This window comes from Serinus canaria, chromosome 6, assembly GCF_022539315.1.
Source record: "Serinus canaria isolate serCan28SL12 chromosome 6, serCan2020, whole genome shotgun sequence".
NCBI classification, from domain to species: domain Eukaryota; kingdom Metazoa; phylum Chordata; class Aves; order Passeriformes; family Fringillidae; genus Serinus; species Serinus canaria.
In genome coordinates, this window is record NC_066320.1 from 34,054,921 (window position 1) to 34,070,259 (window position 15,339).

At 52.0% G+C, this 15,339-nt stretch overlaps 1 protein-coding gene across 1 annotated transcript; it reads left to right on the forward strand.

The window, feature by feature from the left end:
- Positions 1-12,834: 12,834 nt before the first annotated feature.
- On the forward strand, positions 12,835-13,813 carry LOC127059746 (uncharacterized). The gene is made up of 2 exons (XM_050976110.1): positions 12,835-13,160; positions 13,219-13,813. Exons 1-2 carry the CDS (start codon positions 12,835-12,837, stop codon positions 13,811-13,813), a joined length of 921 nt encoding a protein of 306 aa, XP_050832067.1.
- Positions 13,814-15,339: the final 1,526 nt, after the last annotated feature.

A 15,339-nucleotide genomic window follows, 5' to 3' on the forward strand; every position in this document is an offset into this window, starting at 1 on the left:
CTTTCCCGGTGCGTACCCTGCGTGTTCCCGGTGCGTTCCCGTTGCGCTCCCGGTGCCGTTCCCGGTGCGCTCCCGGTGTGTTCCCGGTGCCGTTCCCGGTGCCGTTCCCGGTGTGAGTCCAGCAGAAGTTGGTTTCTGCTGGTTTCCCCTCTCCAGCAGAGTTTTCCATGGGAGCGGCTGTGAAATGCAGATCGCCGCTGGCTGATGAGCGGCTCATTGAAATGCGTAAACCAAAAAGTCCCTGCGCTCCGTGCGGGCTCGGCGCGGTGTCGCTGCACGCCGGAGAGCGGCCGCCTGCGGGCTCTTTGATACCGGAGCCCAATTGTCATTATCCTCATCGTGACAATGCTCCTCTCTGATGTTTGCAGCGCCTGCCTTTCAAGGAGCAGGCTGTGAGGATGGGGATGTGTTGCTGGTTTGCATAATGCAAATTGCAGGGGGGTGGAAAGCAGGCAGCAGGAGGTGAACAGAGTTGGATTATTTATTAGTGTCCCCAGGAACGGTGGTGCCTCTGGAGGGCTGGACATCACTAAGTGCTTGTGCTTTGGACAGGGAACTCTCAGCAGGTGGGAATGGTGGAAAATGTAGGTTTTGCCCCAAAATGTTGCGTTGTTGTGGATAAATACCCTGAGTTGCAGGAGACACGAGGCGTTGCATTGGGAATTTCTGAGGTGCTAATCCCACGTGGATCATTCTCCCCTGAACTTGTTCTTGCTTGTTGCACACTCCATCCTGAAGAAGTGTCCCCTGAACACAGTAATTCTTCTAAGCATGGAAGTTCTTTCCATTTCTACAGGGTTTTTATCTTTTCTCTTTGCTTTTTCATCTTGACTCTGAGACTGGGAGCAGCTGGAGCTGCAGGTGGTGTCCAATGGGCAGCTACACCTTGGACCTGCACGACTGCAGTGTTTGTTTTCTTTTGCTGTAATCCTTAATGCTCCAATTTGTACTGGGCTGGATCCTTCATGGAAACCTAATTTTGGGCTTGGGCTTTTGTTTTCATCTCTCAGGGCCAGAGAGAAAGGAACAGCTGGAGAGGGCTCAGTGGAGGGCTGTGGAGGCGAGTCCTGGCTCAGAGGTTGAACAGTCTCCTTCCCAGCTGGAGATGACCAGAACCCACCTGGGCTTGGTCCTGTGCCCCCGCTCGTGGTGACCCTGCTTTGGCAGGACGTGGGGCAGGTGATTCCCAAAGTCCCTTCCAGCCAAGCCCTCGGGGATCCTGTGCAGGGCAGCAGAGGTGGGGGCAGTGCTGCATCCTCCTCCTCCTCTCCACGGCCTCAGGGTGCCCAGGGCAGGCTCAGGGTGGGCACAGCAGGAATTTCCCCATGGAAAGGGGGCTCAGGCACTGGCACTGCCCAGGGAGGGTTGGAGTGCCCATCCCTGCAGGTGTCACCTGGAGGTGGCACTCAGAGCTCTGGGCTGGGGACAGGGTGGGGATGGGCACAGCTGGGACTGGATCCTGGAGATCATTCCCAAGCTCAGTGGTGTTTCTGCCTCCCTTAACCAGCTTTTATCACCGGTCAAACCTGATAAGTTCCAAGCCAGGGCAGGATTCAGAGCCAGGCTCTTCCCTGGCACCACATCCCGTGGGTGGGCAGGGCTGAGCTTTCGCCCTCAGGGTGATGGTGGGGGCAGCAAACCCCACCCCAGCCCTGCCCTGTCCTTCCATCCCATTCCCAAACTTCGGGGCTGCTTTGTTTGCAGTGCACACGTGGTGCTCCATCTGCATTTCTGATTGGGAATGCCTCTTTCCATCCGAGTGCACTCCAGTTTGGCTGCCTCCTCTCCGGGGTGAATAACAAAGAGCATGCCAGTTGTCTGGAGGAGCAGAGGCTTTCTGAATCACAAAAGAGCCCTTTTCATCAGAAAATCCAATAATGTGCAACACTTCTGTGAACCAAACCCTGTGTGACCAGCTGGAACTTGGAAAAAGTTTCACAAGAGGCCGTGGGGACAGTTAATCACGACACAGGCACCTTTTCTGCAATTTCTGAAGCAGCTTGGAGCTCCACGATCTGTCCAAGGGTGAGGAGGGCTGGGGGATGCTGTAGGAGAAGAGTTTTGTGTGCAGGCTGTTTGCCCAGGGAGCTGCTGCTCAGGAAGGGAGAGCCAGGGTGGTGAGCTCCCCCGAGCTGCCTCAGCTCACACCAGACACTGAATTCTCCTTTCCCGTGGTTTTGTCCCTTCCTCAAGGGCTCGGAGCACACGTGCAGGACTGGCTGCAGCTGCTCTGCACAGCGATGAGAGATCAGCCAGCAACCAGCGATTTAACCACTGCTAAACTTGGGAGGGAATGCAGCTCCAGGTGCTCCTCTGGTGGCAGGTCTGCCAAACACCCAGCTCCCTGACTCTGCTGGCTCAGACATCCCATCTGGAGCTCTGCACCACAGGAGAGCCTCAGGAGCCCAGGCATGCTGCAAGAAGGCAGCTCTGGAGAATCCCAGGGGTTGGAAAAGCCCCCCCAGACCATGGAGTCCAACCTGTGCCACATCCCCACCTTGGCACCAAGTGCCACCTGCAGGGATGGGCACTCCAAACCTCTCTGGGCACCCCATGCCAATACCTGACCAGCCCTTCCCCTCCCATGGGGAAATTCTTCATATGTCCAACACCATGTAACCATTACTTAATTATTTGGGGTGTTGTAGGGAGAGTTCTTTCTTTTTGATTTTTAATTTAATGTTTAATTCTGGGGCTGGTGAGCAGGGGATGCCTGAGGGTGGAGGAAGTTGTGTTCAGCCCTTGGACTGCCCCATCCCTCCTGATCTCCCTGAGAAACACAAGGCAGGACTAATTCTGCCCCAGGGAGGTCTGGACAAGCTGGTGTGGCAGGCAGTGGCCCTGTTTGGGCAGGGGGCTGGGCAGGGGGGTCCTGGAGGTCCCTTCCAGCCCAAACCAGTCTGTGACCCAAGAGCCACCCAGCTCTTTCATGGCTGTGGGTTATCAATGCAAATTTCATAAATGAGCCACTGACCCCACAAGACACCCAAACCCACCCCCTTTATTAATTATCCTCCTCCAAAATCACTTTTTGCACAAGTCCTGGCTCCTTCAGGGTGCTCCTGCTGCTGGGGAGGGAGGGATGGCTGTGCTGCTGGTGTCCCTGCAAACATCCTTTCATTTCCTTTTTCATTTTAACCTTCATTTCTGAAGGTTAAAATCCTGTATTTCAACTCTGCCTTCCTTCCCCCTTTCCTTTTCAGCAGAATCTGCTGAAGTTCTGAGGCAGGCTCCTGAGCAGCTCCACGTCCCTCCCAGGGGGTTGCTCACCACTGAGGCTGCTCTTTGTGGGTGTTTCCTGCTCCTTTTGGAGAGTGAAAGGGCAGCTCTGCCTCCACCAGGGGTAAGAGCTGCAGTGACTGGAACTGAAGCAGAAGTGCCATCCCAGGGGAAGCACTGCCTCAGGTTTGGTGTGTTCCCCCCAGAAAACCCTGCAGTCTGCCAGGGCCCCACGTGTTTGTGGTTAGAGCTGTGCAGCCCCTGCCTGGCTGGGGCACCTGTGTGTGGCACCTTTTGGTGTTTTCAGGGGGTTTACAGCAGGGCTGGAGCTGCAGGAGCCTCTTTGCCTTCACCAGCTCGGAGCTGGAGCTGTTGGAGCAGCTCAGGGATCTTTCCCAAGGCTGCTGTTGGTTTTTGTGATGCTGGGCAGGGAGGGTTTGTGCTTTGTGGGAGTGCAAGGGGTGCTCACACAGCCCGTGCCAGGGTGCAGGTTGTTATTTCATGGAGTCCTGCTGGTATTTCATGGAGTCCTGCTGGTATTTCATATAAATCCAAGTTGTTATTTCATGGAATCCAAGTTGTTATTTCATGGAGTCCTGCTGGTATTTCATGGAATCCAAGTTGTTATTTCATGGAGTCCTGCTGTTATTTCATGGAGTCCTGCTGTTATTTCATGGAGTCCTGCTGTTATTTCATATAAATCCAAGTTGTTATTTCATGGAATCATGGAGTATCCTGGGTTGGGAGGGACCCACAAGGATGGAGTCCAGCTCCTGGCCCTGCACAGACACCCAACAATCCCACTGAGAGCATTGTCCAAAGGCTCCTGGAGCTCTGCAGCTCTGTGCCAATTCCCTGGGGAGCCTGGGCAGTGCCAGCACCCTCTGGGGAAGAACCTTTCCCAAAATCCACCCTTAAGCCTCCCCTGGCATCACTTCCTGCTGTTCCCTCAGCTCCTGTCACCAGAGCCCTCATGCACAGCTCATTACACAAAACAATTCTTCATTTCTTTTATTTATTTTATTTTGCTGGGAGCGTTCAGCCAATGGCTCAGGCATGAGCAGAGACTGCAGCCAGCCCTGGGTGCAGCTGTCAGAGCCCCAGCAGGACACTGTCCCCAGAACACCTCCTGCCACTTTTGGAGTGCAATTAGAGGTGCTTGTGCTTGTGCTCTGCTGGGAGCCCAAGATTTTCAACTGCTGAGCAGTTTGCCCTTATTGGAGATCTTTTCCTGCAGCCCTAGAGGGTGTCTATAAAACAGCTGAACTTTGCTATGTATCTTTATAAAGTGCTGAACTTTGACCAGGGAGGCAGGAAAAGTGGGTGTGTGAAAGCCAGGAGGTGGGAACTGAGTTTTAGGATTAAATGAGGATTACAAACTGCCCAAGTAAGAGGAAATAGGGCCAGAATTACCTGGTGAGCTGGGCAGGGTGGGCTGATGGCTCCAGCAAACCCCAGGCAGGAGCTGGCTGTGGCATCCCCAGCCTCAGCCCCTCGTGCTGGTGCTGCTGCTCCAGCTTCTCTGCTGTCTTGCACTGAAAATTTGTCACCGAGTCTGCAGTGGAAATACTTCTGTAATTGCCAGTATTATATGGATCATTGACCTTCAACAGGGAAGCTGCTGAAGCAACTGTCCATTTATCTGGAAAATTACCACATGGCAAGAGCACATTAGGCTGCTCCCCTCTGTCTCCTCCAGCAAGGGCTTTCAGCTGCTGGACCACAACCCTGCCCCTGGCTCCAGCTGCAGCTTTGGGACACAGGAAGGGGAAAAGGGAAAAGGAAAAAGGGCTTTTCCCACTGCAGCACCCTGGGGGGGTTTGACACCCTCAGAGGGACGGCAAATCCCAGGTTTGGGTCCCCAGGTTAAATCCCAGGCTGGAAATAGAGATGTGAAAGGTGTAGGTCAAGGAAAGAGTGTCAGAGGTGACAGGCAGGCTGCAGGGCCAGTGCTCCTGCTCCAGCACAGGGCCTGGGATAAAGGAGAAATACAGTGATAATTGGGGAATAAAGGAGAAATACAGTGAAAATGGATTAAAGGATAAATACAGTGATAATGGAATAAAGGATAAATACAGTGATAGTTGGGGAATAAAGGAGAAATACAGTGATAATGGAATAAAGGAGAAATACAGTGAAAATTGGGAATAAAGGATAATACAGTGATAATGGAATAAAGGAGAAATACAGTGAAAATTGGGAAATAAAGGATAAATACAGTGAAAATGGGGAATAAAGGATAAATACAGTGAAAATTGGGGAATAAAGGATAAATACAGTGAAAATTGGGGAATAAAGGATAAATACAGTGATAATGGTGGAATAAAGGATAAATACAGTGACAGTGGTGAAATAAAGGATAAATACAGTGATCATATCTCATTAAAGGATAAATACAGTGATAATATGGGAATAAATGATAAATACAGTGATAATTTCTTAACACATTATAAATACAGTGATAATATTATTATAAATGAGAAATACAGTGATAACATTCTAATAAATGATAGATACAATGACAATGCCATAATAAATGACAGATGCAATGACAATGCCATAATAAATGACAGATGCAATGCTGGGGCAGTGGAGTGTGCTTGTCTGTGCCAGTCTCCAGCCTGGAGCATTCCCAAAGTCCTGGCACACCACATTCCTGCAGTGCTGCTTTGCATGGAGCTGCTGCAGGGGTTGAGGGGATGAAGGTTCAGGGTTTTTAGGGAATCCCAGCCTGGTTTGGGTTGGAGGGAGCCCAAAGCCCACCCAGTGCCACCCCTGCCACTGTCCCAGGCTGCTCCAGCCTGGCCTGGGGCACTGCCAGGGATGGGCAGTGCCCGTTTTTTCCCCATTTTCCCCAAATTCTGCTTCATGCAGTCACAGGAGGTTTGATCACATCCCAGGCTCCACGAGTGAAGTTCTCGTGCAGAATTTTCCTCATTTCCAGCAGTTTTGTGGCATTAAAATTCCTGTTTCAGGCAGAGTATTTCTGGAAATCCTGTGTGTGCCCAGCCCTGCCTCCATGGAGGGGTGGCTGCTCTGGGCTCTGGTGTCCAAACGAGTTTTGGGGTGAAAATAAACCTCCTTTAGCGTTTGTTGAGGAAAAGGCTTTAAGGGAATTTATTGAGTTAAACAGCTTCAGGTGAGGCGGGGGAACGCAGCCAAACCTTTCAGCTACAGTTCGGTGCAAAATGACTAAAATAGGATTATTTACTATAACTTAAAAAATAAATTTAAAAATAGGATAATTTAAAAATAGGATTATTTACTATAAATATACCGTGATATTTCCTTCCCAAGCGTGGCCGCAGTTTTCGGCCCCGGCTTTGCGAGCTGATGTTTATCAGGAGAAACAAAGGATAAAATTAGCTGCTCGTTGAGTTCAGTTCCACTTCTCTTCTCGTGTAACTCTGCCTGAGGGTTTAAAAAAAGCCGCACGAAAAAGCAGCTCCCCGGGGGCCAAGGCCAGGAGCTGTCCTTGCAGGGCAGAGCATCCTCCTGCCACCAGTCCTGGCTGCCCGAAGGGACAAACTCCGATATCAGATATCCCAAACCCTTTATTGACCCTTCCCGGAGCGCCCTCACGGCCTTTATTCGGCGTGCATTAATAATCCATTTAAAGGAAGCATTTCCTATTTTCCTGGAGGCTCTTGCACGGTCCTGAGCAGTTTCTGCTGGGATTCTCCAGCTGGATTATTCCTTTGCCTTGTCCCATAATTTGCAGCACTCTCCCATGAGTGCAGCACCTGAAAATAACCCCCCGAATTTTCCCCTATAAATATTGGTATTTTTACCCACAGCACTGGTGGGGAAGGTGCTGGAGGAATACGGAGCTGGGGGATCACATCCCTTCCTCACTTCATTCCTTCCTTGGAAAAACTTTTACTTTTTGTTTGGTTTTTCCTCCCTGCATGAAATTTTACCCAGATGGAGAAATTTCAGTTAAAACTCTTTAGCTGAAGATTTCCTCTGGAGCAGGTTATGGCTTCTCTTAACCTGGTGGGATGGAGGGATGGTTTTGGGAGAAGGAGCTGGAATTTGCTGTGTCTGACCCATGAAATTCCAGAGGGAGGAGCACTGAATCTTCTGCCGGGGTATTTTCTCCCTTAATCCCATATTAAACTTTGGGCTCAGTTTCCAGGAGAAGTTCAGCAGTGGACAAAATAAAACCTAATTTTTAAAAGCTGAATGCCTTTCAAATAGAGTTTCTAGCTAAAAGTTTTCAACGAGCTCATTCAGGACTTGCCTGGAAAGTTTGGAGATTTTAAAGACTGCAATTAATTGTAATTTAATCAGCCCCCTCAGCAAATGCCTTGGAACATATCTCTTATTTCTGCTATTTCCCACAATTTATGTTATCCTGGGATGTGCCAGGATCAGGAGTGGAGCAGCTCCTTCTGCATCAGGCTCACATCACACTCTGCTGTGACTCTGGATGCTGCCATAAATCAAAATATTGGTAATTTTAATATTCCCCTTAGTGCTCTCCTGTGCCTCTTGCAGCTCAGGCTGCCTCCACGGTGCTGTTCCATTTATCCCTGAATCCCACTCTGGGGGCAGGACATGGGGAGCCTCAGCAGAGGGGCAGCACCAGGAGTGACCCCGAGGGGCTGTGGGGGGCTGGGAGCTGGGACCAGGGTGAGCCTGGGGAAAAGGGGACGTGGCAAAGCATTCCTGGGGGGTTTTGTGCAGCACCTGTAGCAGAAGGGAAGTTCCTGGTCACTTTGGGGTGAAGGTGAAGTTCCTGATCACTTTGGGCCAGACTTTGGGGTGAAGGTGGCAAAGGTGAGTGAAGTTCCAGGCCAGGCTGGACATTGGGCTGGGGACAGTGGGAGGTGTCCCTGCCATGGCAGCTCTGGGGGGGCTCTGGGGTCCCTCCCAGCCAGCCCAGAGTGGATTCCATGCTGGGAGGGTGGGATGGAACTCCCCTTTGGCTGCAGGGGTTCTCCAGACCATGGAAGAGGGGCCCTGCAGCAGAGGGGGGCTGAGCCTGGCTTCAGTGGCAAAGCAAAGCAGCCTCTGGGCAAGGCTGGCAGAGCTTCTGGAAACCTCTCAGAGCTGCAGGCAGGGAGGGTGACCTGGCCACCAGCTGGGCTGGGGCTGCAGCAGGGAGGCCTGGCCAAAGCCCTGCAGGGAGCCCCGAGTCCAGCTCTGCTCCCTCCTGTGCCCCAGCGTGGCACCTCCTCCCACCTGGCTGGCACAGATGCCTCAGCACCCTGCCCTGGGCACAGGTGTCCTCTCACCCTGCCCTGGGCACAGCTGCCTTCTCACCCTGCCCTGGGCACAGGTGCCCTCTCCCCCTGCACTGGCTGGCACAGCTGCAGCCCCTCTGCCCAGGCAGCCCAGGACATTTGCCTTGCACTCCGGGGCTGCCCGGGCATTGGGAGCAGGATGGGCCCCGGGCAGCCGTGGCTTGGTTTGGTTTGGTTTGGTTTGGTTGGTTTGGTTGGTTTGGTTTGGTTTGGTTTGGTTTGGTTTGGTTTGGTTTGGTTTGGTTTGGTTTGGTTTGGTTTGGTTGGTTTGGTTGGTTGGTGGTTGGTTGGTTGTTTGGTTTGGTTTGGTTTGGTTGGTTTGGTTGGTTGGGTTGGTGGGTTGGTTGGTTTGGTTTGGTTTGGTTGGTTGGTTTGGTTTGGTTGGTTTGGTTTGGTTGGTTGGTTGGTTTGGTTGGTGGTTTGTTTGGTTGTTTGTGGTTTGGTTGGTTTGGTTTGGTTTGGTTGGTTTGTGGTTGGTTTGGTTGGTTGGTTTGGTTTGGTTGGTTGGTTTGGTTTGGTTTGGTTTGGTTGGTTTGGTTTGGTTTGGTTTGGTTGGTTTGGTTTGGTTGGTTTGTTTGGTTGGTTTGGTTGGTTTGGTTTGGTTTGGTTTGGTTGGTTTGGTTTGGTTTGGTTTGGGTTGGTTTGGTTTGGTTTGGTTTGGTTTGGTTTGGTTTGGTTTGGGTTGGTTTGGTTTGGTTTGGTTGGTTTGGTTGGTTTGGTTTGGTTGGTTAGTTTGGTTTGGTTGGTTTGGTTGGTTTGGTTTGGTTTGGTTTGGTTTGGTTTGGTGTTGGCTTGGTTTGGTTGGTTGGTTTGGTTGGTTGGTTTTTGGTTTGGTTGGTTGGTTTGGTTGGTTTGGTGGTTGGTTGGTTGGTTTGGTTGGGTTTGGTTTGGTTTGGTTTGGTTGGTGTTGGTTGGTTTGGTGGTTTGGTTGGTTTGGTTGGTTTGGTTGGTTTGGTTTGGTGGTTGGTTTGGTTGGTTGGTTTGGTTTGGTGGTTGGTTGGTTTGGTTTGGTTGGTGGTTTGGTTTGGTTGGTGGTTTGGTTTGGTGGTTGGTTTGGTTGGTTTGGTTTGGTTTGGTTTGGTTTGGTGTGGTTTGGTTGGTTTGGGTGTGGTTTGGTGGTTTGGTTGGTTGGTTTGGTTGGTTTGGTTGGTTGTTGGTTTGGTTTGATTTGTTTGGTTGGTTTGGTTTGGTTTGGTTTGGTTTGGTTGGTTTGGTTGGTTTGGTTTGGGTTGGGTTGGGTTGGGTTGGGTTGGTTTGGTTTGGTTTGGTTTGGTTTGGTTTGGTTTGGTTTGGTTGGCTTGGCTTGGCTTGGTTTGGTTTGGTTTGGTTTGGTTGGTTTGGTTTGGCTTGGCTCGGTTTGTTTTGGTTTGGTTTGGTTTGGCTTGGCTTGGTTTGGTTAGTTTGGTTGGTTTGGTTTAGTTTGGTTTGGTTTGGTTTGGTTGGTTTGGTTTGGTTTGGTTTGGTTTGGTTTGGTTTGGTTGGTTTGGTTTGGTTGGTTTGGTGGGTTTGGTTTGGTTTGGTTTGGTTTGGTTGGTTTGGTTTGGTTTGGTTTGGTTTGGTTGGTTTGGTTGGTTTGGTTTGGTTGGTTTGGTGGGTTTGGTTTGGTTTGGTTTGGTTTGGTTGGTTTGGTTTGGTTTGGTTTGGTTGGTTTGATTGGTTTGGTTTGGTTTGGCTTGGCTTGGTTTGGTTTGGTTGGTTTGGTTTGGTTTGGTTTGGTTTGGTTTGGTTGGTTTGGTTGGTTTGGTTTGGTTGGTTTGGTTTGGTTGGTTTGGTTGCTTTGGTTTGGTTTGGTTTGGTTTGGTTTGGTTTGGTTTGGTTTGGTTTGGTTTGGCTTGCTTTGGCTTGGTTTAGTTTGTGAGAAGAGTTTGTTCCAGGCTTCATTTCCCCTCCCTAAGCCTCCCTGCGATTTACCTGGTGCATCTGCTTCCCCCTGATCTCCCTGCCTGACTGACAGCTGCTTTACAGCAGCATTATCTGTCAAAACATTGCTTAATGGAATCCCTTCTGGAAGGAGTTTGTGTTATTATTGGAAATCAAAATGCGGTGATAATTGAATCCCTTTGTGTTCCCCGTGTAACGCAGGGAGTGAGACACACTCACACCTGAGGGGAAAACACATCTGGATTTCCTCTTCGCCCCAAGTCCAGGAGCTCTCCCTCTGCCTGGCTTTGATTCTGCTGCCCCGGAGGGGGAGGAAATTTGCAGTGTGTGCATCTCATCCGAGGGAAACAATGCCATACACGCGCTGATTTTTATTTTATAATTTTATTTTTTTTTTCTGCAGGAATGACATTAAATAAATACATGGCAGGCTGCAGTGTCACAACAAGGAGATGTACAATTACGAAGAAAAAATACCCCAAGGAAATCAACACAAGGCTTATTAATATCCAGGCCTGCAGAAGACAACTGTCAGACAATTGGTCAACAAGGTACATGGTATCTGTTAGATACTGACTAACCCATTATGATCTTTATGAAGTGTCCTTTTGGGGGTCCAGATCTTCAAATATGAGTTGGAAGACCCTTTTCTTTTATTAGTTGCTAAGCTCTTTATACTTTTACCATATTGCGGCAGGTTAGAAGTCTGAGCTTTATTGTCTTATGTTATTGAAAATCCAGATTCCCGCAGCCTTCTCCCTCAGGTCAAGATTTGTCTGAGAATACATTCTCATTTCTCCATGTACAAAGGCTGTCTGGAGAGAGGCAGAAAAAGATTATGACTGTAATATACTTAAATCCAATTTATTTGCCTGACTAGAAACTTCCACACTTCACAATTGCTTCCTACAGAAGATTTTGTATTTAATTCCTTCATCGCGGCGAGGAGCGGGAGAGATCTGAGTCCTCCAACAGGTCTGTGCTCCACACACACCTGAGCCAGGCCGAGGGAGGGAAGCAGCCAACAGACACCTGCTCGGCAGGGCTGCATTTATCTGTGCTGCAGAAACAAACAGAAATGGGGAGGGGTTCGAAACCCCCTTGGCAGAGCCGGGCTTGGGGCACGGGGGGCTCTGAGCGCCCTGCCAGGGCTGTGGGATGGAGACATCACTTGGCTCCATGGCTTCATCCTCCTGCTGCTCTCCCAGCTCTGTCTGAGAGGAGCATCCCAGCTGCTCTGCTCTGCTCCCAGGGCTATTTTAAACCTCCATTTGAGAAGGCTTGAAAAGGCCAGGCTCGGGTTTCCTGCACCCTTTCCCTAAGCAGAGGTGGCACCAAAGCCTTCCTGCCTGGCTCCAGAACAAACACAGCCAGGCCAGAACGCTCCGGGCCAGCTTGGGCCTCACCAGCACCTGTGTTTGGGGGGAAAAATGTCAAATGGGGTGAAAATGGTGCTTTGCATTGGGCAGCACTTGCCTTTGGGCTGTGGCTGGGAGCCCTGGCTGTCCTTTACACTGTCCAGGGCTTGGGACACCCCTAAAGGATGGCTGAAGGATGGCCAAAGGATGGATAAAGGAAGGCTAAAGGATGGCCAAAGGATGGCCAAAGGATGGATAAAGGAAGGCTAAAGGAAGGCTAAAGGATGGCCAAAGGATGGATAAAGGATGGATAAAGGAAGGCCAAAGGATGGCCAAAGGATGGATAAAGGATGGATAAAGGATGGCCAAAGGAAGGCCAAAGGATGGATAATGGATGGATAATGGATGGCTAATGGATGGCTAATGGATGGCTAATGGATGGCTGAAGGATGGCTAAACCCTCAGAAAGGGGCCAGGAGCTGGTGCTGCAGCAGCCTGGCCTCTTGCACCTGGATTTGGGACCCTTCTTTGGCAGAGCAGTGCCCAGAAGCCTCAGGAAGAAGAATTTCTTTAGTTTTGAGAACAAAGGTGCACAAAGCAGGGCACAGAACGATTCAGTGAGCAGGTCAGGTGCCCTGAGGCGATGAGAGTGATGGCACCGTGGCCAGCAAGGCCCTGCAGCCCCTCTGCAGCTCCTGGCATGGGGGGCCTGGCACTTTTGGGATGCTGGGCCAGGTGGGCGTGGGGGTCCCACCTGCACAGGTGCCCTGGGGCTGGGCAGCAGCTCAGGGGCACTGCAGAGGGGGTGGCCAGGGCTCCCTGGTGGCCTGGGACAGCAGGGCCAGGGCTCTGGTGGCTCTGGGGGTGCTCAGACAGAGCCTGGTGAGCACTGAACACCCTGAAGCTGCAGAGGAGGAGCTGCCTCCACCTCCTGGTAGGTTTTCCCTCTACTTCAGAGCAATTTATGTGTCCTCAGACCAAAATCCAGCCTAAAAGGATGGGAAACCCACTCTGGCACAGCTGTTATTTGGGAAGATGCTGCAGAGGGGCTTTTCAGCCACGAAAAGAGATCTCAGCTCAGCCCTTGGTTTGAAACAGAGACAGCCTTAATTCTCCCAGAGAACACCATGGCACTGATAAACTCAGAGCAGCTGGGCTGGATAAAGCTCCCTTCACCACAAAATGTATCTAACTGCTCCCAAATTCCTGCAGCTTGTAGAAGTCCAGCATGCGGCTGTGTGGTTTGTGCTTTCCAGAAGCACCATCCCTCCATTCCCCCTGTGAGCTGGAGCCCTGCCATTCCCTGTCCAGGTTTCCCAGCCCTGCCATTCCCTGTCCAGGTTCCAAACTCTGCAATTCCCTGTCCAGGTTCCAAATTCTGCAATTCCTTGTCCAGGTTCCAAATTCTGCAATTCCCTGTCCAGGTTTCCCAGCCCTGCTATTCCCTGTCCAGGTTTCCCAGCCCTGCCATTCCCTGTCCAGGTTTCCCAGCCCTGCCATTCCCTGTCCAGGTTCCAAACTCTGCAATTCCCTGTCCAGGTTCCAAATTCTGCAATTCCTTGTCCAGGTTTCCCAGCCCTGCCATTCCCTGTCCAGCTTTCCCAGCCCTGCTATTCCCTGTCCAGGTTCCAAACTCTGCAATTCCCTGTCCAGGTGACCCAGCCCTGCAATTCCCTGTCCAGGTTTCCCAGCTCTGCAATTCCCTGTCCAGGTTTCCAAACTCTGCAATTCCCTGTCCAGGTTTCTTTACCCTGCAACTCTGCCATTCCCTGTCCAGGTTTCCCAGCCCTGCAATTCCCTGTCCAGGTTCCAAATTCTACAATTCCCTGTCCAGGTTTCCCAGCCCTGCAATTCCCTGTCCAGGTTTCCAAACTCTGCAATTCCCTGTCCAGGTTTCTTTACCCTGCAATTCCCTGTCCAGGGTTCCCAGCCATGCAATTCCCTGTCCAGGTGTCCCAGCTCTGTCCCTGGGCTGGTTTTGCACGGCCATGGCGCTGGATTTTTTTTTCATTTCCCTCTCAATCTTTTGAACAAATTCTCCTTTTCAAAGTCTGCACCCTGTGGGGCTCTGAAATCATAACAATTAATGCTGGCAAAGACTCCTGAAGCCACCTAAGCCATCCCTCCAAGGGCAGGATTGCTGGAGCAGGCAGAGAAATTAACGGAGAAGGGAGGTACAGGAGCCAGGCTGGGACCTGCTCCCCAGCTGAAATTGGGGTAAAAAGTTGAAATCACCTACAAAAGCTGCTGGGGGGAAGTGGCAGAGCTGCTCTGCCACCCGAGTGCTTGGTAGTTAACCTGGAATGAGTTGCAATCACTAATTTATCCCAATTTTAACTCTTATTTCAACATTTAGTTTGTTTGGGGCTTTTTTTTTCCCCTTATTTTGACTTTTCCCGGATTTTGTAGCAACAAGGGGTGATCAGACAGATTTACAACGGTCGGTGTTTATCACCCTTCCAGAGGCGTTAAGTGGCCATAAATGCATATGAAATATCAGCCGCGGATCCCTGGCCCGCTCAGCAATGTGTTCTTCCTACGGTCCTAATTGCTAGCAGGAAAAATAGGAGGAATTTGTTTACCAGCTTCCCGCATAATATTCAGACATCTGGAGCTGCGAGGTCTGGCTGGCGCTCCTGGGGGACAGCGAATCCATCAAGGACAATGAGACAAGCGGGGAGGGAACTCCCGAGAGCGGGGAAGGGCTCCGAGCCAGCCCGGCACCCCCAGCCGGCCCGGCTCTGCCTCCTCTCCCTGACGGGCTCTCCCCACTCCTTTCATCCCCAGCCTGCCCGGCTCTGCTCCTCTCCCTGACGGGCTCTCCCCACTCCTTTCATCCCCAGCCTGCCCGGCTCTGCCTCCTCTCCCTGACGGGCTCTCCCCACTCCTTTCATCCCCAGCCTGCCCGGCTCTGCCTCCTCTCCCTGACGGGCTCTGCCCGCTCCTTTCATCCCCAGCCTGCCCGGCTCTACTCCTGTCCCTGACGGGCTCTCCCCGCTCCTTTCATCCCTCAGCCTGCCCGGCTCTGCTTCTGTCCCTGACGGGCTCTGCCCGCTCCTTTCATCCCTCAGCCTGCCCGGCTCTGCTTCTGTCCCTGACGGGCTCTGCCCGCTCCTTTCATCCCTCAGCCTGCCCGGCTCTGCTCCTGTCCCTGACGGGCTCTCCCCGCTCCTTTCATCCCCAGCCTGCCCGGCTCTGCTCCTGTCCCTGACGGGCTCTGCCCGCTCCTTTCATCCCCAGCCTGCCCGGCTCTGCCTCCTGTCCCTGACGGGCTCTGCCCGCTCCTTTCATCCCCAGCCTGCCCGGCTCTGCCTCCTGTCCCTGACGGGCTCTGCCCGCTCCTTTCATCCCCAGCCTGCCCGGCTCTGCCTCCTGTCCCTGACGGGCTCTGCCCGCTCCTTTCATCCCCAGCCTGCCCGGCTCTGCTCCTGTCCCTGACGGGCTCTGCCCGCTCCTTTCATCCCTCAGCCTGCCCGGCTCTGCTCCTGTCCCTGACGGGCTCTCCCCGCTCCTTTCATCCCCAGCCTGCCCGGCTCTGCTCCTGTCCCTGACGGGCTCTGCCCGCTCCTTTCATCCCCAGCCTGCCCGGCTCTGCCTCCTGTCCCTGACGGGCTCTGCCCGCTCCTTTCATC

Bases quoted from the DNA above. Each gene is read 5' to 3' on its own strand.
- LOC127059746 (XM_050976110.1), top strand. From the start codon at position 12,835: ATGGCACTGATAAACTCAGAGCAGCTGGGCTGGATAAAGCTCCCTTCA. The intron at 13,161-13,218 runs GTTTCCCAGCCC...TTCCCTGTCCAG, and splicing joins CCCTGCTATTCCCTGTCCAG to GTTCCAAACTCTGCAATTCC.